The following is a 26738-nucleotide window of genomic DNA, read 5'->3' on the forward strand; positions in this document are numbered from 1 at the left end:
AGCAACAATCTTCAAACGAAAAAAATCAGAACAGAGTTGCTATATCACCAAAATTTTCAGTGTTCAACAACAAAAGTATGAGACATACAAAGAAAGAGTAAAGTATGTGCTCCAGACACAGGGGAAAAGAAGCAGTCAGTAGAAACTAACTCTGAGGAGGTCAAAGACGTTGGACTTAGAGGCAAATACTCCAAAGCCGCTACTTGTAACTGCATTCTAACAACCGAAGGAAATCATTTTTAAAGGAAAGTACGATGGCTATGATTCATAAAACAGAAAAAATAAACAGAAATCATTTAAAAAAAAAAGAACCAAATGAAGCGTTATTCATTAGCAGCCAAAAGTGGAAACAATCCACATGTCCATCAACTGATGAATGAACGGGTACTTAATAAATGGATACTTATTCATATCCACTTACTGGAATATTACTCAGCCATGTAAAGGATCTAAGTGCTGATACATGCTACAATATAGATGAACCCTAAAAAACACTAAGCCACATGAAACAAGTCAGATGCAAATGGCCACACACTGTATGAATCCATTTATGTCCAGAAGAGGCAAACCCATCAAACAGAAAACAGACTAGTGTTTGCCAGGGGTTGGGGCAAGACGAATGAATGTTAATGGGTGTGAGGTTTCTTTATGGGGTAATGAAAATATCCTAGAATTAGTAATAATGGCTGCATAATCTTGTGAATATACTAAAAAAAAAACTAAGCTAAACACCTTAAATGGTGAATTTTACATTATGTGAATTAGTCTCAATTTTAAAAAAAGAACCAGATGAAAATCCTAGAGTTGAAAAGTATAGTAACAAAATTTTAAATTAAAACACAGATTTGAGAAATAATAAATGAACTTGAAGATAAATAGAAACTACCGAATATGAAGATCAGATGGAAAAAAACTGAATAATAATAAAGAGAACCAGGGAAGAGCTGTGTGATAATATCAAGCATACCAACTTATATGTAAGTATGTGAATACCAGACATGAGAGAGAAAAAAGGGCTTTAAAAAATTTGAAGACATAAGGGCAGAAAACTTCCAAAATTTGACTTTAAAAAATTAATCTATGAGTTCCATGGTGACTCAGTGATAACAAAACCAGTTAACTAGAATCCATGAGGATGTGCATTTGACCCCTGACCTCACTCACTGGGTTGAGGATCCAGTGTTGCCATGAGCTACAGTGTAGGTCACAGACACAGCTCGGATCTGGCATTACTATGGCTGTGGCATAGACCGGCAGCTACAGCTCCAACTCAACCCGTAGCCTTGGGAACTTTCATATGCTGTGGGTGTGGCCCTAAAAAGAAAAAAAAAATAAGAATCTACAAATACAAGAAGATAAATTTTATCCAAAATAAAATAAACAGAACAAGACCAACACACAGTGACTCTGATGAAATGCAAAGGTTAAATCCTGAAAGGAGCAACAGAAAAAGACTTAGTGGAAGTACGGCACAATTAACAGCTGACTTCACATTAAAAAAAGACAGGAGTTCCAGTCTTGGAGCAGCGGGAACGATTCTGACTAGGAACCATGAGGTCGCAGGTTCAATCCCTGGCCTCACTCAGTGTGTTAAGGATCTGGCGTTGCCGTGAGCTATGGTGCTGGCCACAGAAAGACTAGGAAACTACTGCAAGCAAACCTGCCTTACACATAAAAAGAAAGTAGAATCCTTTAAGCTGAAAGAAAATGACAACATATGGTCATTCAAATCCACCTGAACAAATAAACACCAAAAAAAGAAAAGGTAAATATGAGGGTAAAAGGTAACATAAAAGATCACATAAACACATGTTGTTCTCTTTTCCTCTCGTAAGATTTTTAAATGACATCGTAATGCTGTACTGATCAGTTTATAATCTATTTGAGGTATGTGTGATAATTATACCACAAAAAAAGGGGGAGTAAATAGAGCTTTACGGAGCAAACTTTCTATATTTTACCAGAATTAAGTTAGTATTCTTCTAAGTAAATTGTCATAAATTAAAATACATATTTTAATCCTCAGAGCAAACAGTAAGAATATAACTTTTAAAAACACACATTACAGGAGTTTCTGTTGTGGCTCAGTGGTTAACGAATCCAACTGCGAACCATGGGGTTGCGGATTCGATCCCTGGCCTTGCTCAGTGGGTTAGGGATCCGCTGTTGCGTGAGCTGTGGTGTAGGCTGCAGATAGGGCTCAGATCCCGTGTTACTGTGGCTCTGGCGTAGGCTTGGCAGCTGCGGTTCCAATTGAACCCCTAGCCTGGGAACCTCCATATGCCCTGGGTGCGGCCCTAGAAAAGGCAAAAAGACAAAAAAAAAAAAAAAACCCACCCCCCCACACACAAAAAATTTAGTGGTACAATAAATAACTATTTAATACAAAAGGTGGCATAAAGGAGAAACAAAAGAATAAAACATATGTGAGACATAATAACAAAAAGCAAAACAGCAGACAAAAATACAATCCTATCGATAATTAATTTAAATATAAAAGGACTAAATACTCCAATCAACAACAGCAATTTTCAGGCTGGATTTTAAAAAATGATCAAACTACGTACAATGCATATGAGTATCCTTTAGATTCAATAACACAGACAGAAAGCAAAAGAATGAAAAGAAAGGTATCGTGCAAACTGTAAGAAACCTAGAGTGTAGGTTGCAGGCACGGCTGCGTTGCTGTGGCTCTGGCGTAGGCCGGTGGCTACAGCTCCAATTCGACCCCTAGCCTGGGAACCTCCATGTGCCATGGGAGCAGCCCAAGAAATGGCAAAAAGACAAAATAATAATAATAATAATTGCTAAAACAACTACACAAAATCATCAAGGATAAAGAAGAGTTAAACAACACTATCAAGTAATTTGAACTAAGAGATATTTACATAAAACTCTACACGACAACAGAATATATATTCCTTCAACGTTCAAAATGAAAGTTCTCTAGAGGAGCCATATATGCTAAGAAATAAACCAGGTTTCAGTAAATGTAAAAGGAATGAAATCATACAATGTCTATTTTCTGACCACAGCCATACAAAAACAAAACTGAAAATCAATAACAGATGAAACTTTAGGGAATCCACAAATATTTCTAAATTAAAGCACGTATTTCCAAATAACCATTAGGTCAACAGAAAAATCACAATCAGAAAATACTCTGAGTTGAATAAAAGTGAAAATAAGGGAATTCTCTTATGGCACAGCGGGTTAAGTATCCCCTGCTGTCACTGGAGTGGCTCGGGTCACTGCTATGGCTCAGGTTCAATTCCTGGCCCAGGAACTTCCACACACTGAGGGCACAGCCAAAAAAACAATACAAAAAAAAAAAAATTGTGGGATGAATTTAAGCAGTTCTAAAAGGGAAATTTATAGCTACAAATGCCTATGTTAGACAAGAAGAACTATTTTCATACATCAGTAACTTAAGCTTCCACTTTAAGGAATTAAAGAATTAGATAAAAGCAAAGAAAATCGAAAGCATGCAAGAGTTTAGAATAGAAATCCATAAACAAAATAGAGAAAAAAAATCAATGAAACCAAGTTGATTCTTTGAAAAGAGCAACAAAAACATCAAACATTTTAGCTAGACCAACCAAGAAAAAAATAGACAAGACACAAATTACCAAAATAATGAATGTACGAGGGGACATCACTATCATCCTATAGAAATTTAAAACATTAAATAGGAATATCATGAACAAATTGTAGAATTTAGAAGAAAACTAGGAAGATGCAAGTTAGCAAGCTGATACAAGAAGAAAGAGAAAAATAGAACAGACTTATAACAAGAAAATTAAATCAATTAGAGTTTAAAATCCTCTCACTTCAACTCCACTCCTATGTGTGTACCTAAGAAAAAGGAAAAAAATATATCCACACAAAAACTTATACGCCAATATTCATAACAGCATCATTCATAATCGTCAAAAGGAGAAGACAACCCAAAAGTGCATCAATTGATAAATGAACAAACAAAATGCGGCAAATCGATGGATCCATACAAAGAACTATTATAACAAGCATGAAAAAGGAATAAAGCATGGACACCTGCTATAACATGGACAAAACTTTAAAGCATAATGTTAAATGAATCCCATTCATAATAGCATCAAAAGAATAAAATATTTAGCAATAAATTTAACAGAAGAAGTGCCAGCCTCATACATGAAACACTGCTGAGACAAAGTGAAGAACACCTAAATAAATAAAGTTATTTCATGTTCATAGATTAGAAGACATTATTGCTAAGATAATAATTCCCACCAAACTGAACTACAGATTTAATACAATTCTATTCAAAATTCTATCAGGAGTTCCCATGTGGTGCAGCAGCAGGTTAAGGATCCAGCATTATCACCACAGTGGCCCATGTCGCTGCTGTGGCACAAATTTGATCCCTGGCCCAGGAACTTCCACATGCCATAAGTGCAGCCAACAACAACAACAACAAAAATTCTATGAGAATTTTTCGTTCATATGAATAAGCTGATGCTGAAACATTTTATGAAAATTCAAAGGAATCAAAATTGTCAAAACCATTTTGAAAAAATGCAAATAAAGGGAGAAAACTTACACTATCTAATTTCAAAACTTATTATAAAGTTACAATAATCAAGACAATACAGTACTGTTATAGAACAGGCAGAACAACAGAAGATGTTACAAGTCCAGAAATAAAGCATTACATTCCAATCAATTTTTTCAGCAACAGTACCAATATACCTCAATGCAAAAAGGGTAGTCTTTTCAACAAATGTGCCGAGACTATTAGATAGTCATGTGCCAAAATATAAATTTAGACTGTTACTTCACTTTATACACAAAAATTAACTGAAAATGGGTTACAGACCTAAATGTAAGACTAAAACTTCTAGAAAAGAGCATAGGAGAAAATTTCCTTGACTTTAGATTAATCAAAGAGTTGTTAGGACAATAAAAGTATGATTCAAAAAAGATTGGTACATTATAATTTATCAAAACTAAAACTTTTGGGAGTTCCCTGTTGTGGTGCAGCAGAAACAAATCCAACTAGGAACCATGAGGTGGTGGGTTCAACCCCTGGCCCCGCTCAGTAGGTTAAGGATCCAGCATTGTCATAAGCTGTGGTGTAGGTTGCAGATGTGGCTCAGATCTAGCGCTGCTGTCGCTGTGGTGTAGGCTGGCAGCTACAGCTCTGATTAGACCCCTAGCCTGGGAACCTCCATATGCCATGGGTACGGCCCTGAAAACACAAAAAGTCAAAAGTCAAAAAAGTCAAAAAAAAAAAACCAAAAAACAAAAAACAAAAACCTAAAACTTTTGAGAGCCCAGAAATAAACTCATTCACTCATGGTCAATGAATCCACCACAAAGGAGGCAAAAATACACAATGAGGAAAAGACAGTCTCTTCAATAAGTGGGACTGAAAAACTGGACAGCTACACGTTAAAAAAAAATGATATTAGAACGTTTTCTCATACAACATACAAAACTAAACTCGAAATGGATTAAAGACTTAAATATAAGACTAGAAGCCACAAAACTCCTAGAATAATACACAGATGGAACTTTTTTTTTGGCTTTTTTGCCATTTCTTGGGCCACTCCCGTGGCATATGGAGATTCCCAGGCTAGGGGTCCAATCAGAGCTGCAGCCACCGACCTACGCCAGAGCCAGAGCAACATGGGATCCGAGCCGCGTCTGCAACCTACACCACAGCTCACGGCAACGCCGGATCCTTAACCCACTGAGCAAGGACAGGGATTGAACCCACAAATCAGGGTTCCTAGTCAGATTCATTAACCACTGAGCCACGATGGGAACTCCACAGATGGAACATTCTTGGACACAAATCATAGCAATATTTTTTTGGATCTGTTTCCTAAAGCAAAGGAAACAAAAGTGAAAATAAACAAATGGGACCTAACTGAACTAAAAAATAAAAAGCTTTAGAACAGCAAAAGAAATCATCAATAAAATAAAACAAAAAAAAGCCTACTGAAGTAGGAGAAAACATTTGCAAATGATATGACTGATAAGGTATTAATATCCAAAATGCATAAACAGTTCATACAACTCAACATCAAAAAAAAAAAAAAGTCAACCCAATTTAAAAATGGGCAGAAGATCCAAACAGACATTTTTCCAAAGAAGACATACAGATGGCCATCTGCCACGTGAGAAGATGTTCAACATCAAAACCACAATATCTCACACCTGTCAGAACAGTTATCATCAAAAAGATTACAAATGTTGGCGAAGATAGGAAGAAAAGGGAACCATTGCACACTGTTGGTGGAAAAGTAAATTGGTAGAGACACCGAGGAAAACAGTATGGAAGTTCCTCAAAGAACTAAAAAGAGAACTACCACACAATCCAGCCGTTCCACTACCGGGTATATAACCGAAAGAAACAGTAACACTGATTCAAAAAGATACATGCACTCCAATGTTCAGAGTAGCTTTATTTACAATAGGCAAGATACAGAAGCAACTTAAGTGTCCATCAACAACAGATGAATGGATAAAGAAGACATGCATACACGCAATACTACTCAGCCATAGGAAAGAAGAAAATTTTGCTATACATGGATGGACTCGGAGAGTACTGTGCTTAGTGAAATAAGTTAGAAAGAGAAAGACAAATACTATCTGATATCACTTGTAAGTGTAATCTAAAAACTAAAACAAACCAGTGAATATTTTTTAAAAAAACAGACTCACAGATATAAAGAATTAACGGTTAAAAGTAGGGAGAAGAAAGAAGGAAGGATCAAAACAGGGGTAGGGGATTAAGAGGTACAAGGAGTTCCCTTCTGGCAGGGCAGGTTAAAGACCTGGTATTTTCACTAGAGGCTCGGGTCACCGCTGTGACTCAGGTACAAACCCTGGCTGAGGAACTTCCACATGCCATGGGCGCAGTCGAAGAAAAAAAAAGAGGTACAAACTACTATGTATAAAATAAACAAGCTACCAGAGTATCCATTGTGGCTCAGCATGTTAAGAACCCAGTGCTGTTTCTGTGAGGATGCAGGTTCGATACCTGGTCTCATTTAGCGGCCTAAGGATCTGGCATTGCCATTAGGTCACAGATGTAGCTCAGATCTGGCGCTGCTATAGCTGTGGCATAGGCCTACAGCTGTAGCTCTAATTCAGTCCCTAGCTTAGGAACTTCCATATGCCACAAGTGCAACCAAAAGAAGAAAAAAGAAAACAAGATACCAGGATATAATGTACAGCACAAGGAATATAGCCAATATCCTATAATAACTATGAATAGAGTAAAACCTATTATGTTGTATACCTGAAAATCGTTAATCATTATGTTGTATACCTGAAACTTAAATAATGCTGTAAATCAACTATACCATTAAAAATCTATATATATTATATGAAGAAAACTCTTTGTTGTGTAAGATAAATAAACCCTTTTCTTGTTTAAGATAATTTGGTGAGCTGTGTTGGTGGTGGTGGTGGTTATTTATAGCTAAATAACTTTCAAAGACTATATGTACTTATTTCCATGTAAAGAAACTAAGTATAACTCTTATGATATTACCAAATCAGTATCTCTCACCTGCCTACCACACTGCTTAAAATAGTCCCAAAATATTTTCCAAGACTAGCTTGACTTCTCTTAAAACTGCCAGGGTTTTTCTTCCTCTTCTTTTGTCTCTCATTTCACAAAGTGTCTTCCAGCAGCAGTTATAATAAGGAATTCCCAAATTCAAAAGCAACAGAATGAACTGCTAATTTTTACTTAGTGTTTAAAATCGATGATCTGACTTCTATATCCCTTTTTAGCCTTTGGTATGTGTTAATCTTCAAAAGTGTCTTTCAAAATTTCTACAAAGCAATATTCTTCTTGCTTAACAATGCTACATTTTTCTATAAGCATAGACTCCCAGCTACATAGAAACACTGTATTTAGCAAACAGCTGAATACTACATCAACTTGACTTGGCCTTTTATCCTAAAGATCTGCATTAGGTCATAAGCAGAAGCCACCTTCATCAAACTCAACCAAGTTTGCAGAGTAATGAAAAATTAAGCAACAAAGTCAATCAGCAGGAATCATTATTACTACAAACTTTTCTACTACTATTTCTAAGTCAGTTTGCAATATCTCTCAAAAGATCAGCTATCTTCAGTTAACTAAAATAGGTCATAAAAAATAAATTCCTGGGAATTCCCACTGTGAGTTAAGAATTCAACTGCAGGAGTTCCCGTCGTGGCGCAGTGGTTAACGAATCCGACTAGGAACCATGAGGTTGCGGGTTCGGTCCCTGCCCTTGCTCAGTGGGTTAACGATCCGGCGTTGCCGTGAGCTGTGGTGTAGGTTGCAGACTCGGCTCAGATCCTCCATTGCTGTGGCTCTGGCGTAGGCCGGTGGCTGCAGCTCCGATTCAACCCCTAGCCTGGGAACCTCCATATGCCGCGGGAGCGGCCCAAGAAATGGCAAAAAAAAAAAGAATTCAACTGCAGTGGCTCGGGTGGATGCAAAGATGCAGGTTCCGTCCCTGGCCTGGTACAGGTGTTAGCACAGCTATAGATCAGATTCAGTCCCTGGCCTGCGAACTTCCATATGCCATGGGTGCAGTCTTTAAAATAAAAAAATTTAAATTTAAATTAAAAAATAATAAATTCCTTATGTAGATCCTTTGGTAAGATCCTTCTGTAAGATCCTCATATGACTCACTGGCTACACAGTCTGAGAAATTACGTCTACAATTGTTAAAGAAGGGAAAATAGTGATGGCACAATCACTTAGCTTTTTTCTAAAAAGCTATATGCAACAGGAGAATTAAAACATGTCAACCGACAACTATCACAGTTTCAGTACAAAATAAATTAGAAAATATTGTTAAAAATGATAATGAACTCATCATAGCAGCATTATTTATAATAACCAAGACATGAGGCAACCTAAGTGTCATCAACAAATGAATGGATAAAGAATTCGTTCCCACGGGGCGGGGAGCGGAAACGAACCAACTAGGAACCATGAAGTTCCAGGTTTGATCCCTGGCCTTGCTCAGTGGGTTAAGGATCTGGCATTGCCATGAGCTGTGGTGTAGGTCGCAGACTCAACTCGGATATGATGTTGCTGTGGCTGTGGTGTAGACAGGCAGCTGTAACTCTGATTGGACCCCTAGCCTGGCCTGGGAACCTCCATAAGCCGCAGGTGCAGCCAAAAGAATAAAAAAGTAAAAGAAAAAAAGAAAAAACTTGAAACTTACCTTACTACAAATTAGAAAACAAAGGCATTTAATAAAATACAAAATACTCCAGAAAGACTACCAAACCTTGAAAAAATCTTCAAGCTGTTTACTGTTATAAAGAGCAGGAATATTGGCAGAGAACTGTAGCAGGTCTTCAGCACACTGTCTCCTCTCTTCAATAACAGTTTCGTCGAATCGTCCTAGAATTAAATAAGAATCAGACACTTAAGGAGACAGATCAAGCACTGGTTTATGACAATCTAGGTTCACAATTTAGAAAGCAGAAGGCCTATCCCTGCCTATTTGCACATCATGCACATCATGCAATCTTTTGGCGTCAAATCTAGTCTTTACAACTGGAAATCTGCAGTGCTCCCATCAGAAAAGAAAATAACGTTTCTGCTCAAATAAGAAGCAGAGGTGTCAACTAGTAAATAAATAGTGCAGTCATAATCTAAAGCCTGTCAATACAAAAAACTTATCATTTAAGAAGCTAGTAATTTGAAAGTAAAGTTGAAAAGAGAATTATAAAGAACTCAAATGGTTTTCTATGGTAATTTAATACTCTAATTACTCATGTAATTTTCCCTTTCCCACTCTTTTTTGATTTATAAAGGAGCTGAAGAGAGGAAATTATGAGAACATCTGTATATCAGTAGGTCAAAAACCTCAGCTTGAAGCAAAAAGCTTTCAAGCCAAATTCCATGTGTGATGCTGTCAGCGTACATGAAAGCATACTTGCAAGAAAAAAAAGAGAACACACGCAGCACCAGTGAGCTCTGATTTAGAAGGTGATCGAAAAGTGGTTTTCATTGAATTTTTTAATGATATATACAATTTGAATGCTGGTAAGACATTTTCAAATATGATTACTTTGTACTGCACTCAGATCACATTTCTGGTTGCCATCTGTCACATGCCATGTATCATACTGATTGCAACTTAGGTTTAAAAAAATAAAAAAATGAAGAGAGGAGCATTTCCCATACTCAAACATTATAAATGGCTTTTCAAATGTCAATAGAAAATAAAGGCATAAAGAGATTCCTAGGTATATTACCCAAGGCAAGAATTTGAAACCAAAACACTTGAATACCTCAGCTCAATATGTTTCATGCTTATGGTGAAATGTCTACGTCATGGTAACTAAAAGAAACAGTTTTATTCTTTTTTTTTTTTTTTTTTTTTGGTCTTTTTGCTATTTCTTTGGGCCGCTCCCGCGGCATATGGAGATTCCCAGGCTAGGGGTCGAATCGGAGCTGTAGCCACCAGCCTACGCCAGAGCCACAGCAACGTGGGATCCGAGCCGCGTCTGCAACCTACACCACAGCTCACGGCAACGCCGGATCGTTAACCCACTGAGCAAGGGCAGGGACCGAACCCGCAACCTCATGGTTCCTAGTCGGATTCGTTAACCACTGTGCCACGACGGGAACTCCAGAAACAGTTTTAGAATTAGACCTGGGTCCAAACTATTTACTCTATCATTCACTAGCTATAAAATCTTGGGCAGATTATTTCCTAATTATAAAATGGAGAAAATGTACAATGTACTTGAACAGTTCTGTACAGCACACAGTAAATAAGCACTTAATAAAGAATCACAGTGTCTTTGAATCTTCAGGTACCATTACAGTGTCCAGCATACAGAACATGCTAATACATTTTTGTTGACTGTATTAGGAGTGAATAATAAAAACTTGGGAAAACTTTCTAATACAAAGAACAATCTTATAGTGGAACATTCTATTCTAAAAGAGAGTCATCATTAGTAAGAAATTTTAACAGTGGGTCCAGAGCAACTCCCTATACTTAATGGATAGGTTATAACAATCCCACAAAATTCCATGCATTATGTCCACAGGTACATTTTTCTAGGGAGAAAATCTGTAACTTGTATCAGCATCCTCAAAAAGTCCAGGACCCAGTAAAGGATAGCAGGCAGGTGGCAATCAATCAGAAGATTTTTTTTTTTTTTTGTCTTTTTTAGGACCGCACCTGCAGCACATGGGGTTCCCCAGTAAGAGTTGAATTAGAGCTACAGCAGCTGGTCTATGCCACAGCAATGCCAGATCCAAGCCACATCTGCGACCTACACCACAGCTCATGGCAATGCCGGATCCTTAACCCACTGAGCAAGGCCAGGGATCGAACCTGCATCCTTATGAATACTAGTCAGATTGGTTTCCGCTGAGCCACAACGGGAACTCCAATCAGAGGATTCTTAGAATCCAGTATGTTACTTTATTTATTCTAGGCTGGATTGGCTGCCAGTTGCCATCCCAATATTTGTTCTCACCTTCTTTCTAAGTAAAATGACACCAATTTCTAACCAGGTATGTGGTGGCCCAGGGGTGATGGGGAAAAAAAAAAAAAAAGATTATCATTTCCAGGTTGCCTTTCAGTTATATGTAGACATGGACTAAATTCTGACTAATAACATATAAACAGAAGTTATTTTGCAGCTTCCCAGAAGTCTCTTTAAGAGACCAGTGATAGGAGTTCCCATCATGGCGCAGTGGTTAACGAATTCGACTAGGAACCATGAGGTTTCGGGTTCGGTCCCTGCCCTTGCTCAGTGGGTTAACGATCCGGCGTTGCCGTGAGCTGTGGTGTAGGTTGCAGACGCGGCTCGGATCCTGTGTTGCTGTGGCTCTGGCGTAGGCTGGCAGCTACAGCTCTGATTAGAACCCTAGCCTGGGAACCTCCATATGCCGTGGGAGCAGCCCAAGAAATAGCAAAAAGACAAAAAAAAAAAAAAAAAGAGAGAGACCAGTGATAGACACCCTCGCTCTCCCCCGTTCTTCTACCTCCCTTTTCCCTTCCAGGAAAGACCAGGACATGGGAGGTTACAAATGACAGGGCAACAAGGCAAGAGCTTGGACTCGGGATTACTGAGGAGCTGCCCTACCTGAGGCTTCCTCCAGATCATATGCTGTGAGAAAGAAAGTAACAAACACCTGGTTTTAAGTTTTGTCACAAATAACCAAATCTAACATAATCCATTATACTAAATGTATTTTTCTTTTAGTTACCAGTTCATGTGCAATAATTAAGTTAAATTAAATTCTCCCAATGATAAAAACACACCTAAAATGACACTGCTAGCTTGCCTAGCAATAATAAATATCATCTGAAAAGAAACTTTCAAGAGCCCTAACATGTAGAGCAAATTCTTTAGCCTGAAAACCATCTAAGATAATCAATCCTGGGGAAAAACTATCGGCCAAATAGGTTAAAATGATAGCTAACTATCCATTATTCCTTCTTTTGCCTAAATAAGAAATTAAGTATTCATTGGTGCTTATGATTACTGTCCAACATATTTATTCTTTAAACAAAAAAGTAAACTATAATGTCTATAAATTAACATTGGTAATTTTGTGAGCATCTGTAATCTTGGAACAGAAATCCAGAAAATGCACATATTATGTTATGCTTCATCCCATAAGATCAGCTGTTATTATCTTTAAATGAATTAAAACTATTTGTTGAGAAATTCTAACAAAAAACTTTCTAATACTTGATGAAATCCTAAAAACTCTTACTTACTAGCTCATACCAACACATAAAAATGTGGCTGCTTTAATCCTAGTGTGATCAATGATTCACCCCACTCCCTATTAAACTGTATTAAAATGCTTCTGCAATGAGTAGGTCAACTTCTAAACAGAACAAATACGTCAAAAGTGCATCTCTGTCATATTTCTATTGATCTGTGCATTTTTATTCCACTAAACTTGGACAAGCAGAGATGAATTAGAGCATTTTCAAAGTGGAATACAACTAAAAATAAAGGCTAATGCATTAAAAGGTTCAATTACACTGAATCCTCTCATCAGAACAAATATGATGAAAGAACATATTCAATTCTTTGTTCCTAAGATATTTCAGAATAACAACAACAACAACACACCATAATATTGGTGGCACAGACAAAGAGAAGCAGATGAATTTTAATGCAATAACTACCGGCCCTTATATATATATATAAAACAAAGCCACCTAATCTGAAAATTAAATTAAAAAGTAATGAGATTCAACAGTAGTCCTACTGACCAGTAATCCTGGTCGACAACACCCTAGTTGCTATTTTCAAGTTATTAACCTTTAATAACATCAAAACTTTATTTAAAAGGCAACAATGAGAAAGCATAAACGGGTGCTTCTTTTATCACTGCTTTAAATTTCCACTCACATGGTCAATGTTTATTTTCCTGTGAACAGAGTCCCTGGTGACCTAGCGGTTAGGGATCCAGAGCTGTCGCTGCTGTGGCTCCAGCTGGATCCTTGGCCTGGGAACTTCTACATGCCATAGGCATGGGGGGAAAAAAATGTAAAACAAATGTTTCCTGAGGTTTATTATCTGTCAGGAGCTGCTTTTCCCTTTCTCACAGGAAATCACAGTGTGACATAAGATATAACAAACAATCTAAAAACAATGATCTAATTATGGGGAAACAATCAGACACATCAAGACTGTGAAACCTACAGCACAACTGTCTCACACTCCTTAAAAATTTCAATGCTATAAAAGACCAAAAACATGCATAAGGAATACTCTAGATTAAAGAAACAAACCTAAAGGAGTTCCCTGGTGGCTCAGCGGGTTAAAGACCCAGGACTGTCACTACTAAGGCTCAGGGTGCTGCTGTGGCATGGGTTGGATCCCTGGCCCAGGAAATTCTGCATGCTGCAGGCAGGCATGGCTAAAAACAAAAACAAATAAAAATAAAAATAAACTTCGAGGCATGATCCTGGATCAAAACTTTAAAAAAAAAAATCTTTAAAAAGGCCATTTTTAGAGTAACTGGAGAAGTATGAATATGTACTGCATATGTGACAAAATATCGATGTTAACTTTCTTGAGTGTGCTATGGTATTCTGATTATAGAGGAAACATGGGAAGTAGGGATGAAATGTCACAGTATCTGCAACTTATTCTCAAATTGTTCAGAGGAAAAAAATGATATGCACACAGATACAGGAAAATGTGGCCAAACGCTCATTAGTGAACTTGGGCAAAAGGTATAAAAGTGTTCACTACACTCTTCTTGAGGGTTCTTCTGTAAATTTGAAAATTCCACAAATTTTTAAAACTGGAGAAAAATTAAATGACCCAAGTGTCATACTGACAAAATGTAGAACTACATGGGAAAAACAACAAACTTGGCTAAAGGAAACAGAACTTCCTAGAAGAGACAGCTTAAAGTCTGAAAGCCTAACTAGAACTTTCGAAGTGGAGCAGTGCAACACTAAAGAAGGAGACACGAGAGAGTGTGGTACCTGAGACGAGTGGCAGACTGAGCCACAGGTGGGAGCCAACAACAGCCGACGTGAGCTACACACATTCCGGTACGATCCGCAGAACAGAAGTTATAAGCCTATCTCACTAATAACAAAACAGGTTCAGATGTTAATTTATACAAGATCACACCACTAGTAAACAGTGGAGAGAGGATTTGGGCCTACCTCTGTCTGATTCCAAAAGGCATGTTTTCACTGTGACACTAGCACAGTAACTACACAGCCGATGGTTCCGTAAATTAGAATAGGACTCTCTACTGCTGCTGAGGCTTATATACTCAAACTGTGAGAACAGCTAAAAAGACAGATGATTAACCAACAGTTCCTCCCACAAAACCACAGCTGTTGTCTGCAGGGTTCACTGCAGTTGTAAGTATTACAAATAGACTGTACCATTTACGGAAAGAGATAAATTGCTTTCTTACTAAGATTAATAAGAAACTTTCACTCTTGATACATAAGGATGTGGAGAAAAGCTGAAGATAATCCATTAGCAACAGACAATAACAGCTAAAAAATTTCGAACAATTTAGAAGCCATTTCCTTTCACTCAGTCACAAGCTTATTGTTTAAGAGTCTGGGCTGTACATTTCCTAACATTAAAGTTACAGCTATTGGAGTGCAGTTAACTTCCATAGTACAGAAGATATAAGGGAAAAGGTAAAAATATGCTCTCATCCACACTATCATAGGTTACACATATTAGGTATGTCTTGACCTCACACAAATGTATGTCTATTTAAACACAGATAAGGAGTTCCCATTGTGGCTCAGCAGGTTACAAACCCAACTAGTATCCATGAGAATGCAGGTTCAATCCCTGGCCTCACTCAGTGGGCTAAGGATCCAGGGTTATTGTGAACTGTCGTATAGGTCGCAGACGTAGCTCGGACGCCGTGTTGCTATGGTTATGCCATAGGCCAGCAGCTGCAGCTCAGATTCAACCCCTAGCCTAAGAACTTCCACATGCCTCAGGTGAGGCCCTAAAAATAAAAAATAAAAATAAAAAATTTTGTTTAGCAAAGGCTATCATAAACAATTCTAAAATGTGTGTGTGTGTGTGTGTATTTATTAAAATATATGTGACTCAGAGGTAACAAACCTGACTAGTATCCATGGGGACATGGGTTAGATCTCTGGCCTCACTCAGTGGGTTAAGGATCTGGTGTTGCCATGAGCTGTGGTGTAGGCTGCAGACATGGCTCAGATCCCTCATAGCTGTGGCTGTGTTGCAGGCCGGCAGCTACAGCTCTGATTCAACCCCTAGCCTGGGAACCTCCATATGCCATTGGTGAGGCCCTAAAAAGACAAAAAAAAGATATGCAGTTTATATATGCATTTATGCACATTTTTCTACAAATGGAACTATATATAATGTAAGCACTGCACATACATATGTACATTAGCACAGTTTTCCAACTCTAGCTGTTGAAAAGTCTAGAAGCAAACTACAAGCTTATCTACCGCCCAAATAGAAGTCTCAGTGGCAGCCAGAGTCTAGCCAGAAGATAGAATTCACACAGCAATTTAAACAAGGAAAGTCTTATAAAGAATTATTAACTATTTACACAGGATTAACTACTAAGAGGGGATAAAAGTGAATTCCAAGGAATAGCCTAGAGTAGAGGGAGGAAACCAAGGGCAGTACTTGCAAGAGACTAAAAAAAACTGGGGGAGTTCCCACCATTGCTCATGGTTAACGAATCTGACTAGGAAACCATGAAGTTGCGGGTTCGATCCCTTGCCTTGCTCCGTGGGTTGAGGATCCGGCGTCACCTCGAGCTGTGGTGTAGGTCGCAGATGCGGCTCGGATCCCACGTTGCTGTGGCTCTGGCATAGGCCTGCAGCTACAGCTCTGATTCGACCCCTAGCCCAAGAACCTCCGTATGCCGAGGGAGCAGCCCAAGAAGTGGCAAAAAGACAAAAAAATAAAAATAAATAAAAAAGAAAAACTGGGACAATTTGAGCATCAAAATAATTAAGTACCTTAATGAATTCTAAACTACTAGGGGAAAAAAATAGACATGTGAGTCCAAATAAATAATGACTAGATGGATAAATATACAAACAGTTATATAGAGACACATACAAATATACAGATGTATAGACAGATACATAGATTCAAGTAAAAAAAAAGGCATGCATACAAGATACTGAGATGCATAAAGGGAGAAGGAAAAATAATTGCTAATGCAGAAGGGGTGCTGGAATTGGAAAATCATTACTTTGCAGCCATCATACAAACACTGGTTTACACAAGACTCAATGGATACTAAAGCTAAAGGGCAATTTTGTAGAAGAGGATATTTCCATGATCTTAAAAATTTCAGAATGAAGCCAGGCAGCCGGGCAGACAAACATACGACAGTATGCGGTAGTCTGAAAAACAGCCCCGAAGATACCAGGTCCTAATGCCTGGAACCTGTGAATGATACTTTATTTGGACAAAGAGTCTTTGCAGATATGATTAGGGATCTTGAGATGTAGAGATCATCCTGGATTATCAGGGTGGGCACTAAATGCCATCACAAATGCTCTTGTAAGACAGGGGCCAGGAGATTTCGCCCACAGAAGGCAATACGAAGATGACAGAGACAGAGGTGTGAAGATGAGGGCCTTGAAGACTGCAGTGATGCTGCCACAAGCCAAGAAATAGGCCCAGTCACCAAAAACTAAAGAGGCAAGGACCATCTTCTTCCCTAGAGGCTCTAGGCCCTGCTGACACCTTCACTTCAGCGCCAAAGATACTGATTTCAGACTTCTGGGCCCCAAAACCATAAGAAAATAAAGCTGCATTGTTCTAAGCCACTACAAAAACAATTCTTTCTTTAAAGTCTCTCACATTTTACTAAAAGCAGCAAGAAGAAACCAAACCATACTTATTAAACACTGGGCTGCAAATCTCCTTAGCTCCTTACCCTCTTCCTTTGCTACATTTTCTACTTTCCTTATAACAGCATGCAACTCTGTTGCTAAACATTCAGCAACTCCACAAGAAGAATCTACCCCTTCCTCCAGTTTTTAGTAACACTTACCTAATTTTCCTGCAAATTCTCACCTGCAGTCTTAAGACCATGAGGCTTCTATTAATAGCTTCTTCAAGACACTCTAGGCTCTCACTTACACTCTCCTCAAAACAAGGCCACTCTCCACAATTTTTAATTTTTGTTACAAGCCCACCTTCTTCCAGGTTAAAAAAAAAAAGTCTGTTAAGGAGCTCCTGTTGTGGCGCCATGGAAATGAATCCAACTAGGAACCATGAGGTTGCAGGTTTGATCCCTACCCTTGCTCAGTGGGTTAAGGATCCGGCGTTGCCGTGATCTGTGGTGTAGGTCGCAGATGCAGCTCAGATCCCAAGTTGCTGCGGCTGTGGTGTAGGCCTGCAGCTATAGCTCTGATTAGACCCCTAGCCTGGGAACCTCCATATGCCATGGGTGTGGCCCTAAACAGCAAAAAAAAAAAAAAAAAAAAAAAACTCAGATAAAATAGTCCTTTTTCGGTTAACAGTACCATATCTTCATTTGCCTGTCCAGACTCCATTCTTTTCCTCTTCCCCTTTTACGCGTTTTTGCTGACACATATCCCTTTACATGTTGTGAGTTCATTAACAAGTTGAAGTAGCTAGTTATTTTTAATGCTTTTTTTCCCTTTAAACTTTGTATTTGTGTTTAACAAACTATTCTAATACAGAGTTGTAATATTCTGATTCTGTCTGCTTATCACCTTACTCCAAGATTTGTGTACTTTTCCCTTTTCATTTCAGGTAAAAGAACCTTTTCAACATGTCATCTCACTCTCCCCAAGCCTACAGAGTTTCTACTGAGAGATCTGATGACAGTCTAATGGGAGTGCCTTTGTAGATTACTATCATTTTTTCCCTGATGCCTTTAAAATCTTTCCCTATCACTGACTTTTGACAGTGCATCAGCAGGATCACAGGCCCTGCCACCACTGATGCATGGTCCCCTGTGGCTGCAGCTACCACTGAGGCTGGAAGGTTGCTGCTGCTAAGGCATTTTCTGCAGTTGTGGGCGCAAGCTACCATGGCCAGGGGGCTGGTACCACCTCCACTGTTGCCCTGGTTCCACCTCCTCTAAATGTTTCAAATGTGTCATCTCTCCAGCATCCTTTTCTGCTGGGCAGAGGAAACTTTGTTGTGGATGTTTTCCTCGAGTTTTCCTCGCTTTAGATTAAAGGGGAAAGAAGGAATCATCTCCTAATGCCACCATTCTGATGTTACTCTCTAGGAAACTACTGCTTTTTACTGAACAGTCTTTATTAGCTTTGTTTTTCAATTTTCTTAGCCATATGCCTATAATTCTTTTTTTTTTTTTTTTTTGGCTTTTTCTTTTTTTCTTCTATACACCCATGGCATATAGAAGTTCCCAGGCTAGGGGTCAAATTGCAGCTGCAGCTGCCAGCCTACACTACAGCCACAGAAACATCAGATCTGAGCCGCGTCTGCGAACTACACTGTAGCTCATAGCAACACCAATCCTTAAACCACTGAGCAAGGTCAGGGATAGAACCCGCATCCTCACTAATACTAGTTGGGTTCATTACCAGTGAACCACGACAGGAACTTCCTACTTTGACTTTTAAAGTTGTTCCAATGTATAAAGGATACTGATGTTAAAATTATTTGAAAACAATAATGCAATATGCTTCAAAAGTCATAAAAGTATGCATAGCCTTTGACCAAGCAATTCTGCTCCCAGGAATTTATCAATTAAAAAAATTGGGAGTTCCCGTCATGGCGCAGTGGTTAACAAATCCGACTAGGAACCATGAGGTTGCGGATTCGGTCCCTGCCCTTGCTCAGTGGGTTGACAATCTGGCGTTGCCGTGAGCTGTGGTGTAGGTTGCAGACGCAGCTCGGATCCCGCGTTGCTGTGGCTCTGGTGTAGGCCGATGGCTACAGCTCTGATTGGACCCCTAGCCTGGGAAACTCCATATGCCGCGGGAGCGGCCCAAGAAATAGCAAAAAGACAAAAAAAAAAATTGTATATATTTACAACATACAAATAAAAATATTAAGTATGGTGTTATTTATAGCAGCAAAAAAAAACTAAAAATAACATGAGTAAAAGACTGGTTAATAAATCATGGTACATTGGAACACTATGCATCTTTTAAAATTAATAACATAAACTCTTTTTATTGACATGAAAAGACAATAACAATATACCACTGTATGAAAAAGAGGTTACAAAACTACCTACAGCAAGACTCCATTTTTGAAGTTTACATGTATAGGAAGGTAAAGAGGCATAAGCATACTCATGTACACACAAGCATGCACAGACTCTGAAAATCATACTAATGTGTTCTACCATCTAGGAGATGGTATTCAGGTTGAATTTTCATTTTAAGTATTTTTCTGTATCAGCTGAGATATTTACATATACTACTTTTATCATCTGAAAATAAACTAATTTGAAAAATAACGTGCATGTACTTTGACTCTACAACTCCACATGCAGAAATTGATTTTTTTAAAAATAACAGGATGAATATAAACCTGTCTATATATAAGAATAGTTATGGGAGTTCCCGCCATGGTGCAGTGGTTAACGAATTCTACTAGGAACCATGAGGTTGCGGGTTCGGTCCCTGCCCTTGCTCAGTGGGTTAACGGTCCGGCGTTGCCATGAGCTGTGGTGTAGGTTGCAGACGCAGCTCAGATCTTACGTTGCTGTGGCTCTGGCGTAGGCCGGTGGCTACAGCTCCAATTCGACCCCTAGCCTGGGAACCTCCGTATGCCGTGGGAGCAGCCCAAGAAATAGCTAAAAAGACAAAAAAAAAAAAAAAGAATAGTTATGGTAAAGTTATAGAAAAAAGACAAGAAATAACATTCTGTACTCTATTGGTCAAGGTCCAGCCAGGGGATTAAAATCATGTCAATTATTTTAACAGAGAATTTAATATAAAAAAGTAAACTGAGGAGTTCCCATTGTGGCTCAGCGGAATGAACCTAACTGGTACCCATGAGGATGTGGATTTGATCCCCAGCCTTGCTCAGTGAGTTAAGGATCCAGCATTGCCATGAGCTGTGGTGGAGGTCACAGATAAGGCTCAGATCTGGTGTGGCTGTGGCTGTGGCTGTGGCCGGTAGCTGCAGACCCCATTCGATCCCTAGCCTGGGAACTTCCATGTACCACAGCTGCAGCCCTAAAAAAAAAAAAGTAAACTGAGTATCTGAAAACTGTTAAGGCAAAAAAGGAACACCAAGACCCCAAAATAACAGAAAAGAACAAGTGCTGGCACGGAGGTCAAGAAACTGAAACCCTTATGCATGGCTAGTAGGAGTGTACCATAACACAGCCACCTCGGAAAACAGTGTGGTGGCTCCTCATAAAATTGCCAGATGGCACAGTAATTCTACTTCTGCGTGTATACTGTAAAGAATTAAAAGCAGGAATTTGAACAGATATGTTGTACAACCATGTTCACAGCAGTATTATTTCTAATATTCAAAATGTAGAAGCACCCAAGTATTCATTGATGGAAGAAAAAATAAATAAAATGGTGTATATACATATAATAGAAAATATTCAGACATACAAAGGAAGGAAATTCTGACCATGATACAACATAGATGAATCTTGGGAACATAATGCCAAGTGAAACAAGCCAGTCACAAAAGAACAAATACTGTATGATTTCACTTATATGAGGTGTCAGTCCCCAGCTGGTTGAACTCACAGATGCAGAACCTGTGGGTACAGAGGGCCAACTATACTAGGCCACTTTATATAAGGGACTTGAGCATCTGTAGATTTTGGTATCCATGGGGTGGGGGACCCCTAGAACCAATCCCCACAGATACTAAGGGACAACTGTATAAAAATAATTCAATGTAATTTTATTTTCCTACAGAATTTTTTTATTTGCTTGATTGGCTAGAGGTGGAGTTGTTCTAATGCAGTTTTTTCATGAAAGGCAGGAGTAAATGCATTCAAGTTAACAAAACCACAGCAAGAACATGAAAAAACAACTTCAATGGAGTTCCCATCATGGCACAGCAGAAACGAATCCAACTAGGAACCAGGAGGTTGCGGGTTCAATCCCTGGCCTTGCTCAGTGGGTTAAGGATCCAGCATTGCCATGATCTGTGGTGTAGGTCGCAGACATGGCTTGGATCTGGCGTTGCTGTGGCTCTTGGCATAGGCCAGCAGCTACATCTCCGATTAGACCCCTAGCCTGGGAACCTCCATACGCCATGAGCATGGCCCTAAAAATACAAAAAAAAAAAAAGAAAAAGAAAAAACAACTTCAAGTGCTTGCTTCATGACAGGAATTATCTTAATAAGGGGCTTCTAACTTCGTGGTATAGTGTTCCAGCGTTCGGTATATATAAATAATCAGCTAATCATCACTTTTTAAAAGTCACAATTTCAAAATAATCACTTACCAAACACTATTCCTTTAGCAAATGGAGGAAACAATTCTGAATGTCGGAATAAGCTTTTATGAATTTGCCATAGTTCTTTGTGTAGTTTCTTAAAGTCACTGTATCTCTTCCATACAATTATCTAAAGAGAGAAGAAAATTACATGTGTTACCTCACACTGAAATCACTTAGGTTCGGGTATCTGAACAACAAATGATCTTAAAGTGCTCAAAATTATCATGCACAGGCAAACAAATACGTTCTAACCAATATGGCTAAGTGTCTGAAATTAAGTAGTAATATTTGCTTTAAAAATATAAAGCAGCAATTTTTCCTCCAACTGTTCTGTTTTGGTTGTTTTTGGTTTTGTTTTCTTTTTTTTTTTTTTTGGCCATGACCACAGCATGAAGAAATTCCAGGGCCGGTGTTCCTATCACGGCACAGCGGAAACGAATCTGACTAGGAATGATGAGGTTGCGGGTTCAATTCCTGGCCTCGCTCAGTGGGTTAAGGATCTGGCGTTGCTGTGAGCTGAGGTGTAGGTCACAGATGTGGCTCAGATCTGGCGTTGCTGTGGCTGTGTCGTAGGCCTGCAGCAACAGCTCCAATTCAACCCCTAGCCTGGGAACTTCCATATGCCGAGGGTGCAGCCCTAAAAAGAAAGAAAAGACCAAAAAAAAAAAAAGAAAAAAAGAAGTTCCAGGGCCAACAATCAAACCCACAGCACAGCAGCGACCCAAGCCATAGCAGTGACAACATCGGATGCCTAACCTGTTCCACCATCAGGGAACTCCTGTTTTGGTTTTTAAGTATCATTTTAAACAAGTACTGTTAACTTCATACGAAAAAAAAATATTCAAGGAGTTCCCATCGTGGCTCTGTAGTTAACGAACCCGACTAGTATTCATGAGGACTTTGGTTTGATCCCTGACTCGCTCAGTGGGTTAAGGATCCAGCATTGCCATGAGCTGTGGTGTAGGTTGCAGACACGGCCCGGATCCCGAGTTGCTGTAGTTGTAGCATAGACGAGCAGCTACAGCTCTGATTTGACCCCTAGTCTGGGAACTTCCATATGCTGCAGGTTTGGACCTAAAAAGACAAAAGACAAAAAAAAAAGAAAAAGCATGTGACACACAGCCTTCATATTACCAATTCAGCCCCTGAGTCTCCACAAAAAAAGTGTAAAACTGAGTTTTAATTTTTATTACAAGGTATACTGGTGTCTTTGCTTCTGAAACACCTAATTATATCACTTCTAACAAACTCAATAATGTAAAGCTAATTAGCAAATCTTAGACCAAACAGGTACCCAAGTGTGATTACTCTCTGCACATAAGAAATTCTTCACAGAGGTCCCGTCATGGCTCAGTGGTTAACGAATCTGACTAGGAACACTGAGGTTGTGGGTTCAATCCCTGGCCTTGCTCAGTGGGTTAAGGATCCAGCGTTGCTGTGAGCTGTGATGTAGGTCACAGACGCAGCTTGGATCTCGAGTTGCTGTGGCTCTGGCATAGACTGGCTGCTACAGCTCCAATTCGACCCCTAGCCTGGGAACCTCCATATGCCGCAAGAGCAGCCCAAGAAACGGCAAAAAGACAAATTAATTAATTAATTAATTTAATTTAATAAAAAAATTTTTTTAATTCTTCACTAAGCTCTGTCATACTAACAAGAATCCTACCATGATTAATAAGTGTCTTGCTTTAATATAAGAGACTTGCTTTTAATCCTGGGAGACTTGTCAGACTATAATATGAATTAATTTAAATAAACTGCTTCCTCCTGATTCTTCCTTTTATTCATTTAGTCAACAACAGAAATAGTCATTGATGAAGTTCCCGTTGTGGCCCGACTAGTATCCATGAGGATGCTGAGTCCTTAACCAGTAGGCTGCCAGGGAAATCCTAATACATACAGTTTTTATTTCTCAATCATACTTCAATATTCTGGGATTGGGTGGAGAAATTAATGCCATAGGTTTTTTAAGTTAAATACTCTCTCCAGATATTATTGTTGTATCTCTATACAGGTGGACTTCAATGACATTTGCAGTTAAGATTCATTCACTCTTTCATTTATTCATTTATCTCAACACTCAGCTTAAAAAAATAAAATATGAAAAAGTAGCTGAGGGAAGTTCCCGTCGTGGCTCAGCGGAAATGAATCTGACTAATGAGGACGCAGGTTCCATCCCTGGCCTCACTCAGTGGGTGGTCAGGGATCCGGCATTGCCACGAGCTGTGATGCAGGTCACAGATGGAGCTCAGATCCCACGCTGCTATGGCCATGGTGTAGGCAGGTGGCTACAGCTCCAATTCGACCCCTAGCTAGGGAACATCTAAATGCTGCAGGTATGACCCTAAAAAGCAAAAAGCAAAAAGCAAAAAAAAAAAAAGCCATCAAAGCAAATATTTTCATGACCCTATTTTGTACTAGGCACTATGCGGGCACAAAGAATGAAGAAATAAGAAAACACAGCCCTTCCCTTAAAGAGTTCCCTGTCTCAATAAAATAAAATAATTTTTTAAAAAAAGGAACTCAAGTTCCTGCTGTGGCGAAACAGGATCAGTAGCATCTCTACAGCACCAGGACGCAGGTTGGATCCCCATCCCAGCACAGTAGGTAAAATGATTAGGTGTTGTCACAGCTGCAGCGTAGGTCACAACTGAGGCTTGGATCTGATCCCTGGCCTAGGGACCCCATATGCCATGGAGGGGCCAAAAAAAAAGAAAAGAAACAGAAGAAATAAATAACGAATTTTCTGTCAAGTTAGGAAGAATAAGCCTACACAATAACTACACCACAAGACCATGCGATAAACGCTGTCAAAGGCAGTTCAAGGGTATTATGGAAGGAGTATCCACACAAAGTATTGACTTAGGTAAGCATAGTGAGGGGAAGTAGTGACTAGACCAACAAAAATGAGGAGAGAGCAAAGCAGTTGGGAACAAAATATTTAAAAAGAGAGTAAGAAGCTAAACATAACTACAAAAATTTTGGAATTTGCAAGTGAATAAATGGTGGTGCTATTTCCTATGGTGAAGAGCAAAGGAGAAGCTGTTTTGATAAGAATAAAATTCAATTTTAGACATATTTTATTTAGGTGTACGTGAGGCATTTAATTGGAGATGTCCAATAGAATAGACAGGTTTGGAGTTCAACAGCAAGAACGAAGAAGCTGTATTAACTGGGGAGTCAGGAAGAGAGAGGTGGTAATCCCTCGGAGATCACTCAGAGAAGATTTCTCAGCAAGGGTCACAAGATGAGGAATCAAACAAGTGCATGATGGGTATCAGCCACAAGTAAGGAGGAGGAAACTATATGCAAAGTAAGTGTTTAAGATAAGAGGCGTGGTTGTGCCATGAGACAGGATACTCGGGTAGAAGGGATTTTGTAATGCCCCTTGTAGCTCAGCGGGTTAAGAACCAGAAGAACCTGACTAGTATCCACAGGGATTTGGGTTCAATCCCTGGCCTTACTCAGTGGGTTAAGGATCTGGTACTGCCATGAGCTATGGTGTGTAGGTTATGGATGCGGCTCGGATCCCATGTAGCTGTGGCTTGGTGTAGGCTGGCAGCTGCAGCTCCAATTTGACCCCTAGCCTGGGAACTTCCATATGCCACAAGTGTGGCCCTAAAAAGCAAAAAAAAAAAAAAAAAAAAAAAAAAAAAAAAAAAAAAGATTGTATTTTAAATGGAAGTGAACAAGACAAATAGGAGAAAATCAACAGTTTCAATTAAAAAAAAAAAGATGAACAAACTAACACTTGAAAGTAAAAGGTCTCAGAATAGTGACAAGTGATTAAGTGATTTTAATTTTCATATTTTGCTTCTCTGTAGTTTCCAATTTTTTAAAATATCTTGTCTTGTTTTTGCTTTTTGGGTTTTTTTGTTTTGTTTTGTTTTGTTTTTTTTTGGTCTTTTTTTTTAGGGCTGCGCCTACAGCACATCAAAGTTCCCAGGCTAGGGGTCAAATCAAGCTGTAGCTTCTGGCCTAACCACAGCCACGGAAACACGAGATCTGAGCTGCATCTGTAACCTACACCGCAGCTTGCAGCAAAAGCTGGATCCTTAACCCACTGAGCAAGGCCAGAGATTGAACCTGTGTCCTCATGGATACTAGTCAGGTTTGTTACCACTAAGTCACAATGGGAACTCAGTTTTTTGGTTTTTTGCTTCAACTATTTTTTTCCCCCCTTTTTTGGCTGCTCTGTGGCATACGGAGTTCCTGGAGCAGGGATCGGATCCAACCCACAGCTGTGACCTACACCACAGCTGCAGCAACACAAGATCCGTAACCCACCTTGCTGGGCCAGGGATCAAACCTGCATCCTCCAGAGATGCTGCTAATCCATCACGCCACGGTGGGGACTCCACTTCTATAGTTTCTAATTTTGATACATTAACTTAATTCTGTCATGGGGGAAAACAGTGTTATGTGTACATTTTTAAAATAGATCAAATGATGGTGGTACCATATTGCCAAGGGCTTAAGGGGGAAATGGGTGATGGGACAGTAATCTTACATCAAGTAAATGCAATCCTTAAAGCCATTATAAACTAGACATGAGAGCTATTCAAAAGACTGTAGCTCAAAGAAATAATTAAATCTGCAAATTAAATGTACATTCCAGTTAGAGCCATTTTTAAATAAAGGCAGAGCAACTTAAGAGCAAATGTTAACAATTTAATCACAATAACAACACAGCATACAAACAGTAGATAGTGTCAGGGCAAAAATTAGAACCCGCAGGTGAGAATCTGTGTTTCTTCACCATGCTCTAGCTTATGCACATATTCCTTATCCTCAATACGAGGTCTACAGAAGTGCAA

At 39.1% G+C, this 26738-nt stretch overlaps 1 protein-coding gene across 16 annotated transcripts in view; it reads right to left on the minus strand.

Annotated features, from left to right (window-relative positions):
• Window positions 1–26738, minus strand: part of RPS6KC1 (ribosomal protein S6 kinase C1) — a 230954-nt gene that overhangs the window by 165225 nt on the left and 38991 nt on the right. For 13 of the 16 annotated variants that reach the window (XM_021063835.1, XM_021063836.1, XM_021063842.1 and 10 more), the window contains 2 exons: window positions 21928–22048; window positions 9291–9406 (listed from right to left, as the gene is read on the minus strand). In XM_021063835.1, coding sequence (XP_020919494.1) covers window positions 9291–9406; window positions 21928–22048 — 237 coding nt within the window. Of the gene's footprint in view, window positions 1–9290; window positions 9407–14492; window positions 14599–14678; window positions 15314–21927; window positions 22049–26738 lie in introns of those variants that run through there. The other 3 variants (XM_021063840.1, XM_021063847.1, XM_021063841.1) reach the window with 3 other exon arrangements.

Source organism: Sus scrofa, chromosome 9, assembly GCF_000003025.6.
Source record: "Sus scrofa isolate TJ Tabasco breed Duroc chromosome 9, Sscrofa11.1, whole genome shotgun sequence".
Lineage (NCBI taxonomy): Eukaryota > Metazoa > Chordata > Mammalia > Artiodactyla > Suidae > Sus > Sus scrofa.